Source organism: Equus przewalskii, chromosome 17, assembly GCF_037783145.1.
Source record: "Equus przewalskii isolate Varuska chromosome 17, EquPr2, whole genome shotgun sequence".
In the NCBI taxonomy this organism is placed as follows: domain Eukaryota; kingdom Metazoa; phylum Chordata; class Mammalia; order Perissodactyla; family Equidae; genus Equus; species Equus przewalskii.
In genome coordinates, this window is record NC_091847.1 from 56148068 (window position 1) to 56168944 (window position 20877).

A 20877-nucleotide genomic window follows, 5' to 3' on the forward strand; every position below is an offset into this window, starting at 1 on the left:
TACTAAATATTCTGAACTTATACACGATTTCCCTCACTCAGCATCATACATGATTACCTTACTCTGCCATCTCTGAACCTCTTAATCTCCAGAAACTTTCTCCTTCCTTGTAATTAGCCTGAGCACGGTGGTCCAGACTGGATCCTGTCTATGAGACAGTTTTCATTTGACCTTCAAAAATGAGAAAAACGAGGGGCTGGCCCCGTGGCCGAGTGGTTAAGTTCGCACGCTCCGCTGCAGGCGGCCCGGTGTTTCGTTGGTTCGAATCCTGGGCGCGGACATGGCACTGCTCGTCAGACCACGCTGAGGCAGCGTCCCACATGCCACAACTAGAAGAACCCACAACGAAGAATACACAACTATGTACCTGGGGGCTTTGGGGAGAAAAAGGAAAAAATAAAAAAAATCTTTAAAAAAAAAAAAAAAGAGAAAAACGAGGATAACATAGGAAGTATTTAGTAAGGTGAAATTGATTTAATTTTTAAAGTTATTTTGAGATGATGTTGAGCCTAACTTTTTTATACTAATTTTTTTTCTTTTATGAAATTATGGTGAAAGTAGCTGTTAGATTTTTTTTATGTCCTCATTTAGAAAAATTGAAATTTGGTGATCTGTGTTGGTCCCCCAAGCAAAAGAAATTTTTTTTGCTCTATATGTGTGTGAACTCAAAGTCTGCAGCACTTTTACTAGCACTCCACACATCCCAAACTCAATCTTTATGTGAAAATATGATTTTAAGAGGGATGTTACATTCGTTCCATTAAAAGTGTTTCACTTGAATGTATTCACAAAACATACAGACATTAATTTGGTGTCTGTAATTAATTAGTTAAGGTAAACATTAACTTCAGCTTGGGGGGAGAAGGTGAGCCTCGCTTTCCTACAGCACAGCAGGTTCGCCTCAGCAGTGGTTCTAGACATTTCACTTCCTCTGACTTCTGCAGCTTCCCACACACTCTTGGTATTTAACCCAGTCGCCTACCTTGCTGAAAAGATTGAGACCATCCCCTGGGACAGAATCCATTCATCTGACCAAAATGAATAGACCCTGGCTTTCATGCGAAGAGCCCCTGGCTGGTGGGTGAGGGAGGGACGCATTTGTCTCCCTGGTGCTTCAGAATCCTCGGTGGCCCATCCCTTGTGCCCTCTCTCCACTCTCAGGGGTGCTCTTCCTTCTCCCCATCCTGGCTGCTCTGTGTCCTCCGTCCTGCCTTTCTGTCTTCTTGCAGGATTTTGTGCAATAATTATCTCCTCTCTCTGAGACAACCTCATCTTTCTCATTTCACTTGTTCCTGCTCTCTGCCCAGAGACTCCAGCTTCTCTCCCATGATTTGACTTTTGTCCTTTTTGCTCTGTGGAAAGGGCATACTTGAGAGCAAGAGGCCATCTGATTTCCGCTGTATTCTCAGGCCTCATCCTGTGACCCCCCCCTGCAGGACCTCCTCCAACGAGCCTCCTCCTCCGGCCCCAGGAAGTTTTCCTTTTTCTCAACTGCTCCTCCTCTGCTTTACTGGGATTTTCCTCTGGCCAACTTTCGTTGGGGAATAATCTAGATTCAGTCTTTTGCTTTCAGCTTTAATAATAGTAACTATAGTTTATTGGATGCTCACTATGGGCCAGGCACTGAACTGAGCACTTCACATGTATGGTTTTATGTAAATCTTCACAATTGTACCAAGTAGGGATTGTGAACCATATTTTTATATATAGGGAAGCCAAAACTCAGAGAGGTCAAGTAACTTGTCCGTGTTGCATAGCAAGTACTTGGCAAAGCTGGAGGGCTAAACCAGACCAACTTTATCCTAATGATTGTGTTTTGGAGATGACAGGGATGCTTATAGTTTCAACTGAAATCTCTCTTTAGTTGATGATAGTGGTGGTGTAGTGGTGGTGATGGTGGTGATGATGATGATGGTAGTGTCAGTGGTTGTGATGGCAGCTAATAGGTATTGGGTACTTCCTATGCGACAGGCACTAGTCTAGGTGTTTTATGTGCATTAACTCATTTAATCCTCTCAACTCCATTTTACAGATGAGAAAACCTAGGTACAGAGAAGTTAGCTCTTTGACCAAGTTCACACACTCAGGTGATCTGACTCCAGAGCATATGCTCCTAATCACTGCACCATATTCCATTTAAAAAGGCTGAAAACTCTTTAAATCTCAGGTCTCTGTATCCAACCTGTGCTGCATTCCCACTGCCTCACCTTGCCATTGGCCCTTTCTGTCTATGGTCTCTATTGCACCCCCTTCTCAACCTGTCCAAAACCGGACTCTTGTGTCTTCCCGGAAAATGATCCCAGCTCCTGGACTTCCCTGTTTCTGTCAGTGCTGCTGTCATAACCACCCCTGAAACCTGAGCATCATCTTTGACCCTCCCACTCTGTTCATCCAGCTGAGACTAAGTTCTGTTATTTCTTTGAAAGCATCCCCCTTTCCCCTCCCCTTCATCTACCCTTGCTCTGGAATTCCATTTCTGCTTTCATGACTCAGACCCACCATTCACTCTATTTCTGGGCAGTCACACAGCCTCCTGACTGGTACCATCACGTGCAGTCTCTTGCTCTGCTGCTCCATCTTTCTCAGAGGCTCATGGCAAATTACTGTTCTTAAACATGTTTGCAGCCCCGTGCCAGCACTTAGCAGGCATTATTCCACTGCACTCAGCCATAAGACGTAGGTTTTGCTACTGTTCCCACTTGCACAGAGGTTAAGGATTTGCCCAAGATTGTATCGCTGCCCCTGGTGGAGAGGTTGGGACCCCAGCCAACCCATATTTGATTAAGCCCAAAGCCACTTCTTTGTCCATTGCATAATGTTCCCTCAAGACTGATGTTTCTTAAAATAGCTTTTGTGCAAAAATCTGTTCAAGTGGTTCTCCTTGGGCACTGGGGTTTTAGTCCAAACTGCTTAGTCCAGCATTTAACATCCAGCTTTTAGCTTTCTGGCCCTACCTACCCTTTCAACCATGCCTTCCATAGGCCTAGCTGAACTCATTTGCTATTTCCTGAACATGCTCGCGTAGTCCATGCCTTTGCACAGGTTGTTCTTCCCAACCTGCGGTACCCCCTGCCCTTCTCCACCTTCCTGTTTTGCTGAGCCCTTTGCATCAATCCTCCTGAACCAGAAAAGATTCCACTCTCTCTTTTAAGGCTGTTCTGATGACCTCAAACAACATTCCTAAACTTCCACAACACTTTTTCTTTGGTCTACCTTGATCATTTCATAGAATCCCCAATATTGAGGTTAGTTGTATTTCAAAAGTTCATCATGTAACATCATCTTGAACCCATAATGTATCTGATTTCAAATGCTAATGCTTAAAGTAGCTAGCTATTCATAGATGTGGACTTACATCCATACAGATCTTCTCAAGTATATAAGGGAATTGCTTGACTCTTGGAGAACATTTTTTTCCATAGAAACAAGATTAGTATTTTATATGCCATCTTTATATACCAGTACATGCCATCATTAAATACGGGTACATAATAGTTCAACATACAGATTGTTTATTGCATACATTTTTTTTTGCCAGAACATAAATTCCATGAATCTTACTTGATTGCTGTATTCCCTGTGCTTAGAACTGTGCTCGGTACACAGTGTCTTCCCAATCAATGAAATAATTCCCTAAATGAAATAATAAGTGGATAACTTTGGATATACCTTAATTTGTTTAACCATTCCACAGTTGGACAACCTGTTTCTTTTTGGAACAAGGTAGGGCATGATGGGAAAATAAGTAAACTGCTAGATATTTAAGTTTTTAACTGTTCACTATTAGAAACTATCTCAGCAGTTCTTTCTTAGCATAATTTTTCCCCCTGTTTCTAAAATTTGATTTAATCTTAATTGAATGAAATTCCAGAGATTTCTTTTTTAAAAGATATTTTCATTGTGTTGGGTAAATCTTTATAATCCTTGTATGCAACCAGACACTTAGGCAAGCGGTGAAATCCTGTGTGAGATTTCATTTCTTTCATGTTTCAAGTGATAGAAGTGATGAGGAATGGTGTGGCTTGATCCAAGCTAAGGCCCTAGCAGTATGATTCAACCTAGTGTGATCAAGACGCCATAAAGACAATTTCTGGTTTTCAGAGAATTTTCTCATCTACCATCTCAGCTGCTACTCTAATCAGGACGGTAAGAGAGGTAAATATTACTGTCACCAATTGACAGGTGAGGAAACTGCCACCAAGAAACGTAAAGGAAATCAACATCTCCTGACTCTTGGTTTTGAGTCTTTTGCCTTGAATCGAGTTTGTTCACAAAGTTCTCTTTTCATTCTGTTAGAAAAGGTTTTAAGCCCCATTTCTAAATTTCTTTGCTACCTACATATACCAGTTGAGTAGAATAATCACAATTATTAAAAGGTATGAATGTAATATTTACTGGAAAGAAGGCTCAATGGGTAGATAATGTTAGACAATGTCCCTACCAGCAGGGTGCTTATGATGTGGTTGTTCTTTAAAAAGCAAGTTAAAATGGAGGTCCTTTCTAGCCCTCTACTCTCTCCTCTTCTCTGTAACCCCTTGCTTCCTTCTCAGTACTTTACTCCCTCGTTCCTTCCCTTTGTCTTCTGTATTTCCTACCCTTTCAAACCACTTTACCTTATTTTCTTTGTGGGGGAGATGAAGGGACAGGGAATGGCCGTTGCCTTGTCAGTATCTACTCCCTTCTTCCCCCTTCCATTGGGTGGTTCCCTCTGTTGATGGCTAGGAGTTCCCTGGAAGAAAAATAGTAGCATTTGAACAGCCCACCCGGGCTCCACCCAGAGGCAGATGCTGCTAAGAGGAAGGACTGGGGTGTGGCCTGGCCCCAGGATGAATTGCTACTGTCTAGCTTTTCTTGGACTGTGCAGAGATTCTGAGTCCTCTGTAAAGACCCTCTTAGCAGTTACCCCTCTATTTTATATCTACCAATTTTATTTATTTATTTATTTTGGTGAGGAAGATTTGCCTGAGGTAACATCTACTGCCAATCTTCCTCTTTTTTTTTTTTTGTTTCAAGATTAGCCCTGAGGTAACATCTATGCCAGTCTTCCTCTATTTTTTATGTGGGTCACCACCTTAGCACGGCTGACAAGTGGTGTAGGTCCATGCCCAGGATCCGAACCCACAAACTCTGGGCCACTGAAGCAGAGTGTGCCGAACTCAACCACTATGCCATGGGACCAGCCCCTTTTCCACTAATTTTTTGACCCAGCTAATCTTTATTCATATTTAACTGCGATATTTTGCTGCCTATACCATATCTGTAACAATTCAGATCTTTGAAATTCAATGAGAAACAAAGATAATAAAAGGGAAATTTTCACCAACTGCCACAAAAATAAGAACAACCACTTTATAATTTAACAAATTTATAGGCTTTCCCTACTGCAGTCTTGTTATAAACAGTACATATGCAAAATCATCACATAACTGGGATGTAGGTTCTAAATATTTAATAATTGAATAAATGATGCTAATAACTCAATATTCTTAATTGTATTTAGTTTCACATACTAAAGGTCAGTTTTTTGAGAGACAGTTTATGATACAGATCTTAAAAATTTTTGCTTGTTCAAATACATCAAAAAGTTAAAAATAACATGAAGTCATTTCTTTGTTCTAAACATGAATTCAAACAGAGTGAGTTTCGTGCCCGGGTGATGCTGATGTCGCTGAGCCAGGGAGCACACTTTGAGAGTCTTTGGTTTTGTTTCGTGTAACGTCTCTAGTAGATTTTAAAGTAAGCATTCATTGCAACATTGTTAGTGAGCTAAATTAGAGATAAATGTGTTTGTCTGACTTTGTACCTTATTTTTCCGAACTTGACTTTGACTCCATCCCAATTCCAAGCAGCCACCCTGTGAACTATTTTAAGAGCAGGTAGACAGGTTCCCAAGAACAAAACCGTCCAACTGCTGAAGTTCCCTCGATTGTGCTTCTCATGTGAGAAAGGCCACTTGAGCAGGAGAGTGAGCACACAAATGTCACTGAGATTTTAATGGCTCTCTACCCTAATAGCTGTTAATTTGTAGGAGTGGGCTTTGAAATCATCTAATAATCAATGCTTTTTCTGTTCTAAACCAGAGAAGGGTCCGTTTTGTTTCATTTGCCAATATCATCATTATATAGACATGGATCTGCCTAATCTTATGTGCCATAATTTGGATTGACTCCCCTTTGTTACCGTCACCACCACTCCCTGCCCAGTTCTAACAGATTTTTATTTCTGATTTTTATTAGATCTTGCACACTGCCAGTCAAACCTTGTGGAACTTAGCAAACTCCTGCAAAATTTGGAAATACTTCAGAGAACTCAGTCAGCACCTAATTTTACTGACATGCAGGTAAACATATTACTGCTGCTGGTGGATGGACCTGAAGATAGTAACTCAGAATTTTTACTGGATTATTCTATGAGTATACGAGGTAACATTTAAAAGGAAATAACTACAGAACAGATTAGTTTATATTGTGGAGTTATTCTTAATATTTTTGAATCTTGGTGTCATTGTGTTAAGATGTCTATTTTGGAATATTTTGCATTTAAATAGAAACTAGAGAAACAAATATCTGAATCATTCTTCCATGTTTCTGTTGCATTAGAAATGGTAGCTTTGAAGATATCTTAGATACTCTCAGAATTATTACCGTCTTTTCATATAGGAAAAAAATGCTGAAGACGTATAATCCTGTTTTAATTTTGTATAGCAGACAAACGTATTTTATGATTAAGTTCTTGTCTCTGCTTTTGATGCCCAGTAGGCATCAGATACGCCTTTCTTTCCTGACTGGTTTGCTTAAGATGTCTAACAATGATTACTAACTTGCTGCGCTCTCTTTGTCTCTGTCTGTATCACCTGTGTGAACTTAATAATCCTTTGTTGCTTTTAACTATTTGTGTAATGTAGGCTAACTGTGTAGATATTTCAAAGAAAGACAAGCGGGTCACAAGACGATGGAGAACAAAAAGTGTCAGCAAAGATACAAAAATACAACTGCAGGTACAGACTTGACTTTTCCTTCATTCATATTTTTATGTGCTTTTAAAATACTCATCTTTATGTATCAGTTCATGGATGTTAAAAAGTTTACAGCAGCTTAACTGCCTTAAAGCCAGTGCGTTTCAGGCTGAGTTATCTAAAATAGTGGGAAATCCTTTCTTCTTACTCTGGCATAAGTAAAAAGAATTTAAAAGAAAGGTTAAAATTACTTAATATGGCTGCAAAGTGGAATTTTCATCTCAATTATGGCCTTTGAACCATTAAAATGTATTTTAACAAAAAGTCACCTTACCAATCTAGACTAAAAATCCAATGGGTTGTAATGAGCATTCACTTATATATACTAGATCTTAAAAGGAGCTTTGTATGTGTTAGCTTTGTCCAAACTTTTATCTGTCAATAAAAGGTTGAGAGCTGCAATAGACTAGAAATCAGCAAACCTGGGTTCTAGTTTAATCACTGTGATTTCTTGGCAGCATAACCTCATGAAATTCTGTTAAATTTTCTGGGCTTCTGTTTGCTCCTAGGTAAAGTAATGGAGGTAACTTAATCATCTCTGAATTCCCTTTCAACTCTAAAATTCTATGATTCTATGAAAAATGGATATTATTTGGCCATCAACAATCGCTTAAAATCTGAACTAGTTTTAATGGCTCCTAATAAACTTACTTGAAATTTATTTTCAATAAGTTATTTAGTTGAAATGAGTAGTTTTAAATTTTTCAACTAAGATCCTCTTGTGTAATTGTATGCAGTGATACGAAATATGGTAAATGCCTGAAACCTCTTAAGTCATAAATCATATTACTTTCAGATCTTTAGGATCACTGCTACTCCAATCTAGCTGTATTTTGTGAAGGACTCTTACCCTGCACAATCAGAGTTAGACTTACAATTTTGCTTTTCGGCTTTTCAGAATTCTTCAGTCTTCTAAATAAATAACAATAATTCTTTAATTCTGATTGTATTGGTAACATTCTTTGTGTTGTAATTCTGAATGTGTAAATAACAACCTCTTTGTTGCTTTGCTTTCCTAATCTGATGTACTTGAAAATCAATTTTCCTTAGCACTAAAGAGCCATGTTTTTTTGTTTAGAATGTCCACATTCTATGAACACAATTTTTCGTGTTCTTTTGTTCAGTGTGTTTTCCCTTCTATTCAGAAAATTAATACTGTAGAGACAAATGTGCCAAATGACTTCACAAAAAAATTATGTAAAATAGCTTTTGGCCATTTCATTTGTTTTGAGCATGCAATTATCTAGTTTTGTGGTTATTTTTGTTTTGGTTTTTTTTATGCATGGTATCTATGGTTATCATACCCAGGGAAAAAGAACCATTATAAATAAAATAATTGAAGAAGGCCAGCACCATAAGAACATAGACATTTGTGGACAGATATGAATTCGATCTTGTTTTTATAAGGTATGCCATTGAACAGATTCCCATTCACGGCTGTTGTCTTGAATAGGCTGGCTCTCAATGAGTCTGAGTTAAATGCCCCTGGCCACCCTGCTGTGGCTATGAGACCCACCAGAGTCCCCATGTCACTCAGTCTTTTTCTGAAGGAAACAGAATGCTGCTCTGAATAGCCCTCCTAGTCACAGGCTGTACTTTTCCATGTGCAGAGAGTTTATGAAGATTTCTTTGAGTCATCAGAAGAAATTGTTCAAAAAGCAGGAAAATATTCTTCATTCATACTCCTGTCGCATCTTTGAGGGGTTTGTCATTTGCTTTTACATTTTTATTTATGCTATTTTGCTTTGGGGTTTTTTTGCCAAAAAGTAACAAAATGTCCCTTGTGATTCTGGTTTAATTATTTTTGAGGGAAATTGAAGTCATCACCTCCCCACATTCAAAGAATAAAGTTTCAGAAGTAGCATATTTAGTTCCAACTCCCAAGTGGAAATAAATAGACTTGGGAGTGACAGTAAGCTATTAATCGTTCTCGGAGAAACCCCACTTCCACTTGGACTGGTAAAACAAAAGGTATTGTAGGGTGAACGCTGCGGAATTTGGTACCATCCCTGGACCTTTTCTGCTCACCCAAACCAGTAGCCCTTCCAGGATCCCTTAGGATGCTCATCCTCTATTACTGGGAAGTTGCTTAGAAGGTTCTTCAAGCTGCACACTTGGCTGGGGAACCACACAATCAGCCCAGGATGACTATGACCAAAACAAATGTCATTACTCATTGGTATTTTACCTACAGAAAGGCATAGCATTCATTATACTGTAGATTAAACATACCCACCACCTCTTCCCATCCTAATACACAGGTTTTTCTCTCCTGTTTTCAGTGTTTCTTGACCATGGGAATCCCATCTGATGGTACCAAGTATTTGTCTTGAGCCCATAATCATCTCACAACTTGAACCACTTTCTCTGATGGTCATTGTTGCAGCCAACTTTAGAGGCTTTTGTAGTGAGTGGCTCATTTTTCAGCCTCTCTTTTGCTTGGAACTTTCAGTACACTAGCCATTTGTGAAGGGACCTAGCCTGTCTGGTGGTGGTGGTGGTTATGGTGACTGCTGTTGTTATAACACTTGTTTCACTGAATGCGTTCAGCATTCTGTAGTAGTTGTCATTTTGAAATAATTATAAGATATATCATTTAAAAAGTTGACCTCAGGAAAGTAAACATGAAGAACATGTTATACTGGCTGTTTGACTGCCAGTTCTTACATAGGTTAGATTATGCTATTGATTTGAATGTGGAGGTTAAATTTTGGTCCCGTATGGCCATATATCTCCTGAAGCCATTGGGAAGCTAGCCTCGGGAATCCATTGTGTGACTCATTGAAGGCAACAGTTGCCCTAGAAGACTCTGGAATGACCTTTAGAAAAAAGTCTTCTTGTCTCCCACACTTCAAATTTCTTGTTCTAATAAAAATCTCAACATTGTCATTATGCAGTTATAGTTTTGCTGTGTTAAAAGAGGTAGAGGAGGGCAAGAAGAGAATAATTTTATAAGGGCTGCTGTAGAAGAGAGAGCTGTTGGACTTCTTATGTTGCTAATAGCATGAATTAAGTACTAGCTCCGCAGACACTGAGGAGAGTGAGGACTAGCAGGAAGTCAGGAGCAGCACATAAGTGATCTGATGTCAGTCATGTGCATCCTAGATCTTGTTTTTTTAGTCCACAAAAACAATTTTATTAACTCACTAAGTGAAGACCCTCAACAGTCTCGAAAGGGTGGGGTTGAGTAAAGGAGAAACCTGGGCGGAAATGTTCCCTATCTCTCAATATAAATTCAAATTACACAGAAGGGTAAAAGGAAGTCCTTTCTCCTTTTATTTACTGTATTAAGCATAAAGGGAATTTGTATAGAAAACTTTCTGTGGAAAACAGATTATGTATGTATGTGTATGTATGATAAACACATACACGTATGTATGCAGAAGGTTCATGATGGAGGAAGAGAAATGTGAATGTAATTTGGAAACTTTAAAGAGAAATGGAGATACAAGAATTTCAAATATTTTTCTGTTGTTCCCAAAAGACTAAAGCAGCTGACAAATTTTTTATTTCCTCAGCCTGGACTGTTAGGTGATTTAGCTGATTCTAAGCACATCTCAGTTAATTAGAACTGAAATTAATGCTCATAACCTTGAAGAGTCAGGGTCTGTCAAATGGAGGCAAAGTGGAGTGGTTAGAAGGAAACATCATCATCCCTTAATCCTGTCCTCCAAAAATAGAAAAAAGGAAAGAAAGCTCTAAGATTCTTCTCCTGATTTATGCATGGGTGCACATCACTAAATGGAACCCATGCTTTCACGTTTTCATAGGTGATTTTCTTAGGCATTGTCTCAACGCTCTGAGGAAATTGAGATTTTTTTCCCCCTATGCTATGAGGACTAGCTTCCTCCTTGGAAAATGCTTCAACCTGAAAATCCCAGCACATTTTTCATGTTGAATCCCCGAGAGCTTTATCATAGGGGACTAAATGGGGACTTGAAGATTCCCAGTAGCCTTCCTTTATTTTTTCCTCCCAGCAAGAAACAAAAAAAATTCTGCCTGGCCACCAGGAGGCTCTCATGACAACCTGTTAGCTTTATCCTTTGTGTATTATTTATTTGACCACTTTCTCCTGAACTTATTTTTTCTTTGCTTCCACTTATTGAATGCCTTTTGACTTCATATACCATGACATTGCATGAATAAAACGGTATTCACATTTATTTTACCTTAAAATCACAAGCTATTCATCAGTTCATAACTTTCCATCGCCCTTTGGGGTGGGAGTTATATTCAGCAAGTAGACTTAAGTGTTTGGGTGTTCTGTGATGAGGATAATAAATTTTTCTCACAGCATGAATGCCCCTTCGAGCTCTTTTCAATGCTAAGATTTAGGAAAAGTCAACTTCCGTTAAAAACTCTCCCTCTCTTTTGTCTGATTTTCTTTCATCCTCCAATATCCTGTCCTCTCCTCTCCCATCCCGTTTTCTCCTCCCTCCTCTTTCATTCACTGTCAGGAAGGGCCATCTGCGAAGGGCCAGTTCAGCACCAGTCGGCGCCGGCAGAGGCTAGCGGCAGCAGTGGCTACAACAGTGAGTGGATTTCAATCTCAAGTGGATGTTTAATAAGAATGAGAAACTGTGTACCAGTGTCACCTCCCCTGTTCTAATGGTGCCTCTGGCATGCAATGGCATCATCAGTAGCCCACTCCTGTGTTGGCATAGCTTTCGCATGTTCTCTGGCTGTCTTTGCATGTCAGGAGTCACCCAGGGCATTCGTGTTTGCAATGGAAAACTGTTACATAGTCCAGTTCTCTATTCGACTATGAGCGTGAGAGGTAATGTAAATTCAAGGCTGTGAAACTGAGTGTAGCTCCCTATGGTGTGGGATTTCCTTAAATGATATTGTTATTTTTTTTGCCATACTGACATTGGAACCTTTGCTAACTGATTTTTGTTTTTCTAAGAAAAGTCATGTCACTACAGACATAAATTGTGCTTTTTTTTGTAGCAATGTGACTATTTGAAAAGGATGTGAGAATAAAGAAATGAGAGGGTAAGAAAAGGTGAATTTTGATGTCATCTCTAAATGGCTACCCAAATTAGGCTTAGCAGGGAAAATTGTTTTCTGGAAAGAATAGTAAGCTGAAAATCAGAAAATATAATGTAGAAAGGAGAAAATCACAAAGTTAAGTGGTGTTTAATCCATATATGGATATTGCTTTGGCTTTTTTTTAAGAGAAAAGAGGATGGATATTAGGAGGATAAGGGAAGTATTGAGATAGATAAGGGTATAAACCAAAATTTAAAATTGAGTAGCAGGTGTTTAGAATAGTGAACTGTCCATGTGGAATATAAAATAGAATATGTAAATACAGGAACCCTTTGCTGAATAAAAGTAAATCGTAATATTTGCTTAATCATAACATTGTATAAACTTTTTAAAATACAGAGTACTGATTCATAGCAATCATGGATGTTAGGTTTTTGGCTGTTCAGTAACGTTTCCTGAATTAACCTTAGTCTTTCTCTTGCTAGTGGTAGAATATATTTTAAGACTAGAATTGCTGAAAAATTACGAAAAAGTTTTGGTTGTGTTGTAGGAGAATGGATACTGGTGTGAGGATTGTTGGTTTTCTGCCTCATGGTTAGTGACTGACTCTTGCTTTACGTCTGGGTGCTCAGCTAGACTGTTTGAAAGACAGAATTATTTCTGATTATGAAATGACCCAGTGACTTTGAATTTATTACGGAACTGACTTTTAAACTCACAGTTTTGTGAATATTTAAAGAAAATAAATTTTAAAAATTGATTTCCTGGTTAGTGTATATCTTAGGCATGTATCCAGATGCAGGTGAATAAAGTATATGACACTGACATGGTCACAGATAATGACAATAGATGCATGAAAATCAGTTAAATAATTCTTAAATGTAATCTTTCATTTATAAAATTCAGAAATCCAGATGATTATTAGAGAGAGAACAACATCTCAGTATGGAAAGAAAAGATCAACCATTTTATGAAAATCCTAATGTTTTCTCAAATAATATACTGCCTAGATGGCATGCAGGAAAGTGATTGTGTTTATTTTTTAATTTCAGATACATATAGCAAATATAATAAAACTGGGATTAGAACCTCTTTGAATAGAATGGGTTTAGACTTTTTAAAATTGTGAGTAGAAGAGGAAAGGCTTTGAAAGAGGAAAGTATTAATGCCCACCTCCCTGGGTAGCTGTGACCACAAAAGTTAAGAATAACTTAGATGTATCTAGTGAGAAAGGCTGGCAACATTTAGTAATGTATTCAGGAATAACTAGAGGGAATGGGTGCTCTAAACCCTCTGGGATTTATAGCTTTAACTCCATACCAGAGCACAGCAGCACCTAGCAGCACCCTCACCTGCTTCCCTCGCCCCCTCACCCACATCTCAGTGACCTGTTGCTAGTGACTCGGCTCCCCTCTTTCTTTTAGTGCAGTGGTCCCCTTAATTCCTAGTCCTTCCTCTTCCCAACAGTAAAGTCAGCCCACACATTTTGAACCTATTCCATCCTGCTAGCTGCTTTTTACCTAGAATCCTTCCAAATGACTTGTAGTCGCTTGTTCTCCTTGCCCACTCAGGTGCCTCAGGCACCTGAGATTGCTCCCAAAGAACAGCTCACCCAAGGAGATGTTTCAAAGATTTATTCTTATTGATTATTAGCACTAGCACCCAGAATGGTTCACCTGCAACATCAGCCAGACCCAACAGAATAGGGGGTTGGAAAGAGGGAAACACTGGCCGCTCCCTTGGCAGAAGCCCGAGAGTCCCAGTGCAATCAGTCCTCCATGCAAGGATCCCAGTAGGTAATGCAGAGTAAGAACAGCAGGGGACTTTTCACCTTGGCTCCCTGAGTTGTATCCGCTTAGTATCTGTCTTAGATCTGCTGTTGTGTGCTCTCTTTTTCCTTCATGTTACAGTTGCTAAATTTCAGTGCCAGTAGTTCCACTGTCAATCCGCTTCACTTTTGACTTCTTTATAGACAGGTGTTAAAGCATCTCCTAACATCCCCATTCCAAACTGCAGTTATTGGTACCAGAATGTTCCGGGATCAGCCTTCCTCCCTGTCACAGCATTTCAGGAAGCCTCGGCTTTCTTTCCTGAGCAGGTTGTAAAGGCTGCGCCCAGTGTTGAAGGTTCTCGGGTACAAACATTGAGAGCTGGAGACAGCTTCCGCTCCAACCATCACTGACAAGAGAACCTAGTTACCGCTTAAGTTTTTGAATCCCATAATACCCAAATTGATGAATAAAAGTCCCCAGGCTGAAGAGATATTCAGTTAGAGTTAGATTAATACATTTCAGTTTGTATTCTCAATTTCATTTCATGAATTCTTCAATTAAAACAACTCATTCCGTATACTTCTTTTAACAAAAAAGCTATCAGTATAAACATTTTCAGGCAGAAGTATATAAAAATTAGTTTTCAGTTTCCCAAGGAACTATCTGATTGCAGTTTGAATAGAGCATTCCAAATCCCTTTCCCGGTAGGTTATATACGAGATTATTTTTACTGTTTTAATTGCCAATCTACGGTTGCATTATGTTCAAAATATAAATTTGTAACATAGGGGCCGGCCCGTGGCAGAGCAGTTAAGTGCGCACATTCGGCTTCGGCAGCCCAGAGTTCACTGGTTTGGATCCTGGGTGCAGACATGGCACCACTTGGCAAGCCATGCTGTGGTGGTGTCCCACGTATAAAAAGTGAAAGAAGATGGGCATGGATGTTAGCTCAGGGCCAGTCTTCCTCAAAAATAAACAAATAAATAAAATTTGTAACATGTGTTTCCTCTCAGTGTCTAATCCCAACTTTTAATTGAGAAGCTGTTATCTCAGGGACAAGTCTGGGTCTTTACCGGACTCCCTGGGCCTTTACTGTACTGTGGCCTCCATTGGGACCTCTCCCCCAGCCTCCCTACCCACTCAAAGAAGAGACCCCTTTCTCATGCCATGCCAGTCCCTAGAGTGTTGAGGGTATCTGAGTGCAGATAAAACCCTTTTCCATTATCCCTCAACACATTTCAGTCCCCATCACAAAACACCCACATTTCTTTTTCTAAAGTTCTCTTCTAGTTCCTTCCACTGGGAAACCAGATCCTTAACTCTAAAAATTCCCTGGTCTACCCATTTCCTTAAGTCACAGTCTCTCCCCATGACCTCCTCATCTCCACCAACCTTTCCGTGGATTCTCTCTGCCCCTTCTAGAGGGCTATGGGCTGACTGCTCTTTCTGGATTTAGCATCACTGTAGTTAAGGTCAGAAGTTTCCTTTATCTATCTTCAAGAATTCTTCCACATAAATCCTGTTCCTTTATAGGTATCCCCAAAAGACTTCAGTCATCGTTATCACAAAGTTACCTGGACAGAATTCCAGCAAATTATTGAGCCCAAGGACTCCATTTTCTCAGACGGCTTATCTGCCATTTTTGTATCTCTTTTCTGGAATAGCTAGGGGTTCTGATCCTGATGTGATAAACAAGCTGTTGACATCTGTCAGCCCAGTGTAGCCAGTGTCCCTATGGAGGACCTGCCTCCCTCCCCCCACCATCCCCTCTCTTTTTCTGTCATGAAGTTTAAAGCTAAATCGAAAAATGAAAAAAAGGAAGTGGTTCTGACATACATATACAACAGACGAGATATTGGTTCCTTTCTCCTACAGCATATTTCTTGTTAGACAGAGGGTGTGAATTATCCTTTAATTTATACAAAATTCACCTTGTGGAGGAGTCTAAGAATCTGATTCTTGAAGGTAATTGAATGAAAATCTGTGCAGTAGGAATTAGGGGCGGTTACTGGTGATCTGATTTACAAGAGGAATTGGTATTCTCGTTTTCCAAGAATGTTTGGCTGATAGCATTTGTAATGGGAAAGGTGCTTTGCCTCCACCCATCACAAGCCTAGCCCAGATCCATCCTGGGCAAGTAAGTAGCTCTACCCATTTGGGAAAACCTATAGTAATATGACTTTTTTTAGTTAATGATTTTCAGTATTGGCCAGTTTATAAGCCATGTTCATATATGTAACAGAGTTGCATGTAACATGCAAAGGTAAACTATAGTAATTTATATAATATGTATTTCATTTACAAATATATTTTAATAAATCAATTTCAAATTTAACCACGAGTCTCTTAAGCCATTATTATATGTACTGTTAAACTTTATGTTTTATCTAATGGCCACGGAGCAAGTGAGTCTTTCTGTATATACACCTCTTGAATTTTCACCTGTTCTGTAAGTTCCTGCTCCAGGCTCAGAAAGAACTGAGCATAAAAAGTCCTCTGACACGAGTACCCAGACTTTGTAAGAGAAGGTCAGCTACGTCGCAGTTCCAGTTACTGTTTTCTGCCAGTAATTTTTTAAATACAACTGTGGGTTGAGAGCTGAAGCTTATCTGGGATTACGCCTTTTCGTCCTGTCATTCTGTAGTCGTCTCTGCCTGTGACAGTGAGATGTCAGTGAATCAGTGTAGTACTAAGTCAACTATGAGAAATGAGACTCCTTCCCACCCCAACTGCCTGCAAAATAAGAGCACTGGGTGTCCCCAAGTGTGTCATTAGACAGGAATCTATTATTTTGAAGAAGGGAAGAGGTCTTTTCTATGTAAGAGAATGTGGAACAATGTACTGTTGCTCTTTAATAATTTGTATCTCCCCCTTTCAGGTTCCTTTCAGTGCTACCATGTCACCAGTCCGCTTGCATTCCTCCAACCCCAACCTTTGTGCAGATATTGAATTTCAGACTCCCCCTAGCCACCTCACTGACCCTCTGGAAAGTTCAACGGATTATACAAAGCTTCAAGAAGAATTTTGTCTAATTGCACAGAAAGGTAACAACAAATATCACGTGCCCTTTAGAGAAGCTCCCTTCTTTGATGCGAGGTTGCCATTTACCCTTTTATCCTTATCTATGGGTCATGGTAGAAAGATTAAATGTTTTATAATCTATTTGGAGTTCTGTATACAAAACACCACAGGATATGATGCCTGCCTCTTGGGAGAACACACATCATAGGTTTACAGTTTTGACCGAATAAAGAAAGTGTCATTGAGGGGGGAGGAAGGAAGAAAGACAAAAGAGTTATCGTAGGCAGGTCAGCAGACACTACTATTCAACATCTTTTTTCAGTATCTTTTAGTTATCATTTAATACATACTTGTGGGTTATGCTTAGCAAGGAAAAAAAGAAACAGATTCTGTTTGACTCTTTCTCTGTTTCTATTGAACAACACTTCATCGATTGTAGGTTACAGTTTCTGGGTCAGAGGTTCAGACAGGGCTCAGGTAGGCAGTTCTGCACCACGTGGCGTTGACTGGGCTCACTCAGTGGTAATCAGCTGGAGGCGAGGCTGGGCTAAAATGTTCCAGGCGACTTCACCCGTATGCCCAGCACATGGGTAGGATGGCTGCAAGGCTGCGCACAACTGTGTCCCTCTCCCTTTCCACGGCAGCTCAGGGCTCTGAGAGAGTAGAGTGGACTGGAATGGAAGCTGCTGGTCTTGTCCAAGGTCAGCCCTAGAATTGATGCAGTGTCCCTTCCACTGCACTCTATGGGTCAGAGCTTCACAGGCCAGCCCAGATTTGAGGGGAGGGGAAATCAACCCCACCTTGGAGTCTTTTTAATGTTAAATTTTCAATAAGATGTTTTGCATAAGCTCAGTTGTCATCAGCCACAGAGAGTAGGGCAAAACAAATAAGAAGTAAGATAGTAGAGCGTAGGTGGACTGAGCAGTCCTATCTCTGCTTACCAGGAAGAACCTCAGCTCCCAAATTAACTCCCCCCCAACCTATTGCTATAGTATTTAAATTTCAGACGCTCAAATTCATTTTTTGACTTAAGATAGTACTTTCCCAGGCATTGTCTTTTAAAATGCGTAATCTCTTCAAGAAAAGTATACATTATGTTGTTTTCAGTCACTAACACCTTATTACAAAGTAATCACGTTTATTTTCCCTGAGGCTGCTGGTAATAGGTTATAAAATATTCTTGGAAATGCATGATAAATAGAACATCTCAAGTGTTCCCCGTAATTCTCAAAAGCCTGGCAGCTCAGGAAAAGAAGGGGCGCACACTGAGGGCATCTCTGGGGAGTCAACAAAAATTTATACTCTCAACCATCAGCAAAGATATTTGCTATCAGATATTTCTTTAATTCCATAGTCCTAAAACGATTAAACTAAATCATCTTCCCTTTTTTTTAAATAGATTTCTCCACTGAGATTCTGTAAGGCTAAATGTCTTTCATCTGCTATTTTACTCCTAATACATTTTTATTAAATTTCTTAGCTGAGTGCTAACTATGTCATCAGACTGGAGCAATGTTATTTTGTTTATATAACAGCATAGACTTGTGGCCAGTAATGTTTACTTCTAATGGGGTGGCAGGATTGTATGAGCAGGTAGAATGAGAGAACAAATGTGTGAGGAAAGTATAGCACAGCTTCCAGAGGGAGATGGATCGCTTTAAGGCAGCCCCAGGAAAGCTTTGTGTATTTGGTTGCAATCCTGAGGCTTTCAGGAAATCCAAGTTTCAACAGAATTTTAAAGCCTCTGTTGAAACAACATATTTTCTTTTCAACTGTGCTAGGAAAAAAAGGGCTTTTCTGTGATTATTGAGTGAACTCTTTAGAAAGAATTATAGAGTTTCAAATGAGTGAGAGTCCACTTTTAGAGCTGCCAGTGGGGTTAATGTATTTCAGCTATCAAGTTATTACCTTTAAATTGATGATGCCTGGAATGTAACATATAAATCAATGGATTGTGAGTCCCTTGTGATCCCGCCATTTTTCCCCTTTAATTCAGGCCACTGTTTTGTGTTAAAAATTTCTATTTCTTTAGAAAATAACCTTTCTCAAATAAGAAAATTCCTGTTTTAGAAGACTTTGTGTATTACAGAAGCTGTTATTGTAAAGATAGGAGTTGGAAATTCAACCCTTTTGTATTTCACAATTAAAGACTGCCTCATATTTTACCAGTGTGTGTTGTTAGGTATGCACAAATGAGGGGTGGTTGTTTTTATTATTGCTTTTATTTTATTTTATTTCCAGCTTTACTGAGATATAATTGACACATAACACTGTGTAAGTTTGAGGTGTATGACATGTTGATTTGATACACTTACATGTTGCAAAATGATCACCACCATAGCATTAATTAACACCTTCATCACATCCCATAATGACCATTCCTTTTTTGTGGTAAGAACGTTTAGGATCTACTCTCTTAGCAACTTTCAAGTATATAATACAGTATTATTAACTATAATCACCGTACTGTACATTAGATCCCCAGAACTTATTCATCTTATAACTGAAAGTTTGTTCTCTTTAAAAGCACTTCTGACATCAAGATGTTTCTGGCTGAGAAAGTAATGCTAGTGCTGTTCTTAAGACCAAATCATTTCCTACCTCAAAGAGAACTGGTTAGAACTTCAAAGTCAGCCACCTGTTTTATGTTGGCAGGACTCATGAAATGCTCTTTTTTGGGTTGCACACTTTTGGGCAATAATTTTTGGATAGTTTTAAATGATTTGCATAAGACTTCATTGTACTCAGAACTGCTCAAATATTCTCATCAACTGTGGTAGAGTAAAACTTGTTCCCTTTTCCTTCTAGGAATTATAGATTAGTTTCTAAATATTGATATTTAGAATTGATATTGATATTTTATATGCTGCTTCCAAGTCTGTGTTGGTTTGTCTGGTATAAAATGCTGAAATCTTCACCCTGATGAATTACCATTACCATATTTGTTCTGTGTATAGATATTCTGATAGATTCCATTGTGAGGCTGACTTTTAATTAGACTGTAACATAATCTTTCCAGAAAATGTCTATGCATGAGTTAAAATGCTGAGAAGTTTATAATTTTGTATATTTTTGTGGATCCATTTAATCTTTGTTTCTCACTTTTTTCCCCCACCAAGTGCATTCTCTTTTGAAGTCTGCATTTAATAGCATAGCTATAGAGAAGGAGAAGCTTAAGCAGATGGTTTCTGAGCAGGATCACAATAAAGGCCACAGCACACAGATGGCTCGGCTCCGACAGTCACTGTCTCAGGTAAATGAGAGTGTGTGTTTCATGCTCATGACACATTCCCAACCCTGTAAGGTAAAGGATGGGGATGGAGGCAGTGTGTCATGGAGGTGGCACATTCATCTGAAATTCTCCCAAGATATTGCAGTATCAGTATTAAATTTTATTGCTTTTCTTCCAAAAAATGTCCAGGTAAGAGTGTAAATCCCCCAAACTTGCTCACAAATGTATAATTATTATTTTGGCTGATTGAATACTTTTAATGCCTCTCGCTGGTCATTTATAAGGCAATCCCTGGTTTTAAAAAAAGAATCACGTGTGTATCCATGATTTACACGTCTAAAGTATGTTCCGTAATATACTCAATCAAATGTTAAATAGAACAAAATCTACTAGATCTTCCACACAATATTTTTTCCCACTTAGAATATATTTTAATCTGTTGAAAATTACTGATTAGTATTACCTTTTTTTTTTTCTGATTTGCATTCTTAGGATTTTCTTCCTATCTCAGTTATGCTCCCTAAAGCTAGACTTTCATATTTTAAAATGTATTATATATTACAATATATCAATCTTATCAATCTAATCAAATCCCTATGTATATCAAAGTTGAAATTTCTAATAAAAATTCTATAAAACTGCACTTATGCTTTTCTTACACTAAGCTCTTCCTCTGAAATATTTTCTTCATTAGTCTATAAATGCATTTTTAAAAATTCCTTTGAGAATTCAATGTTGTTATGTGATTTTATATGAGAACTCAGTGTTTATATAAAATATTGTTCACTTCCTGGTGCCTTGGATCAGAGTGATGGAGCAAGCAAATCCTGGGTAAGTGGTTTTCC

The 20877-nt window shown here is 38.9% G+C and overlaps 1 protein-coding gene across 50 annotated transcripts in view; it reads left to right on the top strand.

Moving 5' to 3' along the window:
- The window catches only part of OSBPL6 (oxysterol binding protein like 6), a 198763-nt gene that overhangs the window by 145728 nt on the left and 32158 nt on the right, over positions 1-20877 (top strand). For 14 of the 50 annotated variants that reach the window (XM_008515498.2, XM_070580331.1, XM_070580323.1 and 11 more), the window contains 3 exons: positions 6237-6340; positions 16658-16823; positions 19920-20053. In XM_008515498.2, the coding sequence (XP_008513720.1) occupies positions 6237-6340; positions 16658-16823; positions 19920-20053 (404 nt within the window). Of the gene's footprint in view, positions 1-6236; positions 6341-6904; positions 6998-11472; positions 11548-16657; positions 16824-19919; positions 20054-20839; positions 20864-20877 lie in introns of all 50 variants that reach the window. The other 36 variants (XM_070580318.1, XM_070580303.1, XM_070580312.1 and 33 more) reach the window with 7 other exon arrangements.